Source organism: Alosa pseudoharengus, unplaced genomic scaffold (genome assembly GCF_046254945.1).
Source record: "Alosa pseudoharengus isolate Yale_2024_CS ecotype anadromous, Long Island Sound unplaced genomic scaffold, YU_APseudo_1.1 YU_APseudo_1.1_scf_22, whole genome shotgun sequence".
NCBI classification, from domain to species: Eukaryota; Metazoa; Chordata; class Actinopteri; order Clupeiformes; family Clupeidae; genus Alosa; species Alosa pseudoharengus.
The window spans coordinates 27569104-27575270 of record NW_027468680.1 but is presented as its reverse complement, the minus strand read 5'-3'; the positions used below and the strand labels follow the sequence as shown (position 1 = coordinate 27575270).

At 51.0% G+C, this 6167-nt stretch overlaps 1 protein-coding gene across 1 annotated transcript in view; it reads right to left on the bottom strand.

Moving 5' to 3' along the window:
- dph6 (diphthamine biosynthesis 6) overlaps positions 1-6167 on the bottom strand; it is a 95869-nt gene that overhangs the window by 29809 nt on the left and 59893 nt on the right. Inside the window, exons 6-9 of the mRNA XM_076299549.1 lie at positions 4347-4408; positions 3880-3974; positions 3537-3630; positions 51-201 (exon numbers count right to left, since the gene is read on the bottom strand). Of these exons, the coding sequence (XP_076155664.1) occupies positions 51-201; positions 3537-3630; positions 3880-3974; positions 4347-4408 (402 nt within the window). The remainder of the gene's footprint in view (positions 1-50; positions 202-3536; positions 3631-3879; positions 3975-4346; positions 4409-6167) is intronic.

The following is a 6167-nucleotide window of genomic DNA, read 5'->3' as shown; positions in this document are numbered from 1 at the left end:
ACGCACGCACATACAACTACACATGATCACACACGACACACACATCTCACCATGACCCCGCTGACAACTAAGGTCGCTGTTTGATGTAAATTCTTCCTGGATGGCTTGGGTTTTATCAGCATATTCCGCCTCCTCAGTCATCTTGTCAATGGCGCTTTGGCAAGGACAAGTACCGAGGGGCAGAGGACTCTCTGTGGGGCCCTGAAATCAAGCCCAAACGGGAATAAATCAGCCAAGAAAGATACAGGGAGATGGGGGGCTGGGGGTGGGGGGCAAAAAAAAAAAAAAAAAAAAAAAAAACGATACATGCGAGTGAAAACAAAACTGAGCATAATTAGTTTTCCAATAAGCTGCCATGCATGCCATGTCAGTCTTCTCTGACGTGCCCGGGCCAAAAAATAACTGGGAGGAGGAATGAATATGAAAAAGCAATGCTAACATATTCATGAATTACAGCGAGAGGGGGCATGCTTTTTTTCATTCTTTTTTTTTGTAGCTTGATACAGTAAATGCAATCGTTCCATCCGTCACTCATCCAGCCACACTGTCTCTTGACGTGTCGAGTGTTTCACACGAGAGCCCGGTGTTTCATCAGTCTTGTTTATTTACATTTTACCCTTCATTTTTAAAATAAAATACAATACCAAAACAAAAATGGTCGTGTGTATTTACATGCAGTATTACCTGACAGAAAAGGGCACTAAAAGCATTCACTGTTTGAAAAAAAAAAAAATCAGTTTCAGGCTTTTTTTTTTCTTTCTCTTAAATCTCCTGCTGTCAGCTGCATTTGCCCATGTGATAATCAAATTAATTATACTCCAGCCCCAGCCCCCACACAGTAGAGGGACTCCTGCAGAATTAACTCAGGGCAAATGATGCCATTCGCCCCCCCCAATACACACACACACACACACACACACACACACACACACACACACACACACACACACACACACACACACACACACAGGCGCACGCACACCCCCACCCACCAACCCCCTACTCCCCTGCTGCTGGTTCATCCAGAGCGGGGTGTCAGGCTGGATTCGTCAGCCTGACGGAGAGCACTTTGGACGGCTGGGTGAGGGGAGGCTCTCCCCTGGACAGGGCCCTGGAATCTCCCTGCTCTTCCCTGCTGAACTGGAGGGGGGGGGGGGAGGGGGGAGCAGGATGGGTGGCTGGCTGGTGGTAGCGGTGGAGGAGGTGTTTGTGGGGAGAGAGGAGAGCATGGCTGTAGGGCTGGGTAGCTGGAGGACACGAGAGCTGAGGGTTACTCAGGCTATGTTTTTTTTCTCTCGCCAATAACTAGCCCCCAACAACTCGCCCCTTCCACCACCACCCAACCCCCCATCCTACTCCCAACAAACCAACAACCCCCCCCCCCCGCCTCCAAAGAGTGAAACACACACACACACACACACACCATCATCCCAGCGGCTGACCCTGCCTGGCTGTGACCCAGAACAGACTCTCCGCTCCCGCCGGTCTCGCATCAGATCTACAGCGCACAGCTTCTGCATCTCATTTCATTTCATTCACCCAGTCCCCTCATCCTCTCCTCCTCTCCATCTCCTCTCCATCTCCCTCGCTCTAATTAACATCTCTCCTTTCAGCCAGCTCTCTCCTCAGGAATGCTGCCAAATACGGAGGCTGTGTTGGTTTGTGTTTATTTGGCTTTGGGGTTCTGCGAGTCTGGCTCGCCGGACACAGATTCTGCACACAGCATGGCTGCTGAGAGCCAAGCTGCCGAGCGGGAAGAGGAATTAGATGTGGTGGGGCCCTTTGATGCTTGAAAGCGCTGTTCTCAGAGCAGTGGAGTGCCTAGATGAGGGAGCGTTTGATGCTTTTAAGTGCTGTTCGCAGAGCAGTGCAGTGCCTAGATGAGGGAGCGTTTGATGCTTTTAAGTGCTGTTCTCAGAGCAGTGCAGTGCCATGGTGGCGGTGGCGTGCTCTGCTGCGGATGGGCCTGGTGGGTTTCCTTCTAGAGAGTGAAGCTAAGTGGTGCAGGGACACGGTAATCATGATCCAAGATGAAACTGGCACAAACTGTGGTCATCTAAAAACTTATAAAACACATACGCTCTCACACATCCTCACACGTACACACACAAACACACACACACACACACACACACACACACACACACACACACACACACACACACACACACACACACACACACACACACACACACACACAAACACACACACTTAACCACATAAGCAAACACACAGAGATCACTGCCACACATATAAACACACTTTACTAAAAGAAAAAACAAAACAAGGGAAAAAAAACAGGAAAACAACTACAGACAGTCAGTCAGGCAAACACACTGACTACAACTCCAAGCACTTTCACTGGGGCTCATCACACATGGGGTACTGCAGACTCTGGGGCCAGAATAACCTTTCTCTCTCTCCCTCTCTCTCTCTCCTCCCTCGCTTCATCTCTCCTCTGTGCCTCTCCCTGGTGACAGCTATCTGGGCGTAGCCATCCAACACCCCCCCCCCCCCCCCCCCCCCGCCCCTTCACTCCACCTACCTGCACGCGGGGGCACTTTAATTTGAGCCGACATGTTTATTAAGCCCGGGCCTAGTTTGGGGCGGGGGTGAATATTGCAGACGTCAAAGTAGGCCGAGTGCGGTGAGGGGAGATGGCCAAGGGAACGAGGGAAAGACAGAGAAACAGAGAGAGAGAAAGAGAGAGAGAGAGAGAGAGAGAGAGAGGAGGATGAGAGAGAAAGAGATGTGGGAGAAAAGCCCCTGTGGAGACGCTGTTTTCCAGAGTGCCTCCAACCCAACCCTCTCTCTCTCTCTCTCTCTCTCTCTCTCTCTCTCTCTGCCATGTCAGAGCTGCAGAGATGTTCAACAAACTTCTCACGCAGCCAATGGCGCGTCCCCTTCCACTCTCCATCTCTGCTGTTTTCATTGCGCTCGTGATTTGTCCCCCTCCCCGCTCCAACCCTCGCATAATGATATAATGACCGAGTTCCAATTTCACGAGGAAAAGCCGTGTCCATCGCTCCAATCAAAAATAAAACAAACACATGGCAATTTTCTCCCCGTTCTGCAAAATCGAACAATCAAAACAACCAAATGAAGCTGTCAATAAATAAAATACACATCATTCCACTTGACTGGTTTACAGCGCGACGCAGGCGTCATGTGAAAGCAGAACAGCTTTTTCCCAGGCCTGAATGAACGGCTCATCCTGGGAGAGGAGGAAGAGAAGAACAGAGGGGAAGAGAGAGAAGAAAACAGGGGGATAGAGAAGAGAGGAGAGGGGTGAGGAGGTGGGGAAATGGGAGGAGGCCATAAGAGGACAAGAGAATAGGATGAGAGAGAAGAGAGGCCAAAGAAAGGCAGAGAAAGGAGAAGAGAAGAGAAAAGAGGAGAAAAGTATAGTGTAAAAGTCGTGAAGAGAGGAGAGAAGGGAAGGGAGGAGAGGGAGGAGTGGAGAGCACAAGAGAGGAGAGAAGAGGAGATGAGGACAGTGGTGTGTCCAGATGAGATGGGAGCGGAGGCGAGCAGACCTGGCCTTTGTCCTCGGTGTGCATCTGAGTGAGGCGCAGGTAGCCGACCGGCGCAAAGGCGTCTGCCGAGTGGATCACCGTCTCCATGGCATCACTGCAAATTTTACATTAAAAACCAGTTAAAAACAGATAACAAAACAGAAATATACCCTGAATTACACCCCCAAAACAGTGTGAACTCTTATTATCTACATGAAACTACTTAAGCTGCAGTGTGTAACGGCCCTTTTGGCTTCTAGCCCAGGTACCAACTAAAGGAATGAGTTTTAGGAATAGCCTGTTGGCACCAACAGCACAATGAGGCTTTTTTGTATGGGAGATAGTGTGCTTTATGATAACTTACACGACAATCTTTTTCTTGAAGAGAGGGCAATCGGTTGTGAAGGTCTCGTATTCACCCCCTTCCCCACAAATGTGCACTCCATACTTCTGAGAGAGCTGCCAGAAGGGAAGGAATTCATCAATGTTTAACAGCCGTTTCATGAAAGGGACTCCACTTTTCGTCCATTTCCTTTCCGTCATTAAAGACCGTCGGCCCAACAAAAAAAAAGTCTGAATGAAACCGTGGGCCACTTGTTAATGCGGCCGATCCCATATAAATTTTACGGTCTCGGGCCCAGGGGCCTGGGGGGAGCTGGTGCGGGATTGGACCGGAGCCCAACAGTGGGTTCATGTGGGGTGAGGCGAGGAGGTGGTAGTGGCAGAAAGAGAGAGAGAGAGAGAGTGTGTGAGAGAAAGAGAGAGAAAGAGTGTGTGAGAAATAGAAAGAGAGTGAGACAGAGATAGACACTGAGAGAGAAGTGCTCTGACCTGTTTCAGATGAGGTTCCATCTCCGCCAAAGACTTCCCTAAATGCTTCTCAGGGTCCAGGCCTGCCAGACACACACACAAACACACACACACACACACACACACAAATACAACACACACATACACAACACACACACACACACACACACACCAGAGGAGAAGGGCCCCATCAGAGACACAGTGCAGTGATTCATGATGACAGCAAGAGGCAGGCCTGTCTCCCACACACACACAGAGACGGCACAACACAGCACACACAAAGAACTTGGCCCGGGACCTTATTTATTTGACTTTGCAAATTGTGTACACAAATCTCTCCGGGTAAGGTTAACAGTTTTCAGTCGCGCTGAAAAGCGAGCCCCTGCCTGGTTCCTTTGTGAACGTAAACTGGGAGAGATCCTGTTTATTTGCCTTTCCCCCCTTAAACGGCACAGGGAAGTGACTCAGGCCCCACAGATGTGCTTCGCACACAGGAGACAGAGGGAAAGAGACGGGGAGAGAGAGAGAGAGACAAAGAGGATTGAGAGAGAGGGAGATATAGATAGTGAGAGAGAGGGGGGGTAGAAGGAAAGTGAGGGAGAGCAATGTAGGAGGAAAAAAGAAAGAGTGAGGGGAGGATAAGGGAGAGGAGTTGCCCACGAGTGATGATGTCTTCTGCAAACACGTCCGTCCCTGGCCTTGACTGTAATCTCCCCAGACGTCTCTCCCCCGACCCCTGGCTCACGGCGCCTATACCTCTGTGTGCCTTTTCTCAGGGCCAGTCACGAGCCTTAAGTCACTCCAAAGAAAACAAACAGAACAAAAAAAAACCATGACGCTGGTCGAGCCCCCACGTGCGAGTGCTCACCACTGCCTGCCAGACGGCCAGTCCCCCCTGCGTGAGGCAGACTCCCACCTGGTTCTGATCCCGCCGCCACCGCCACCACTGTGCCACACCGAGCCGCACCGTTCCCACTCCACTTCCCGGTAAACGATTCCATGTCTTCCCTGATAAACAAACAGGAGATGCTGGCTACTTATGCCCCTCAAAACCGCAGCAGGACCAAAGTCAGGGCTTCCCGGCAGACGTGGCAGACGTGGCTGACGCGATGACGCGAGGCGTGCTGCAGCAGTGTGCCTCTGCAGAGTCGCGCTGTTTCTCACGGCAACAGCCGGCTGCACCTAAACCAGGTTTTGCTGGGGGAAATGAAATTAAACCAAAACCCTCCTGCTGGTGCGTCTGGACGGTAACGTGAAGGAAACCGTACAGGGCCGATTCGGTTGGCGTTCAACAGCGCTGCTACAGTGGCACTACATTGTCAAAGTCCATCGCAAAAAAGTTATGGAGAACATGGTAATGCAGACTCTCCTGGTCTTTTTTTTCTCTTTCCCTCTTTCCCTTTCTCCTGCGAAAACCTCAAAGGTCAAGGGCTTAACCGCAGACCCTGGGGAAGGAGGGGGGCTTCAAAAACCCCACGTTTCAAGTGGAGCCAGGCCACGAGCTCCTGCAGGATGGGGGGGGGGGGGGGGGTGAGGGTGGGGGGGGGGGGAGCGCGAGGGCAAGCGGAGGGGAGAGAGAGACGAGGCCGAGGAGGGCCCGCGTCTGCCACCCAGGGGAACGCTGCTCTTAATTAGTGTGAGAATATCTAATCTCGACATCTTCTCATCTTAACCCCATGCACAAAAAAGGTAATAAGGAAGAGAGAGAGGGAGAGAAAGGAAGAAAGAGAGAGAGAGAAGGGTGGGTGGGGTGGGGAGAGAGTGAAAGAGGTGGGGGGGAGCATTAAAATTCAATCCAATTTAAATATCCCTTTTTAATTAGTCATGCCTTTTAACAAATTT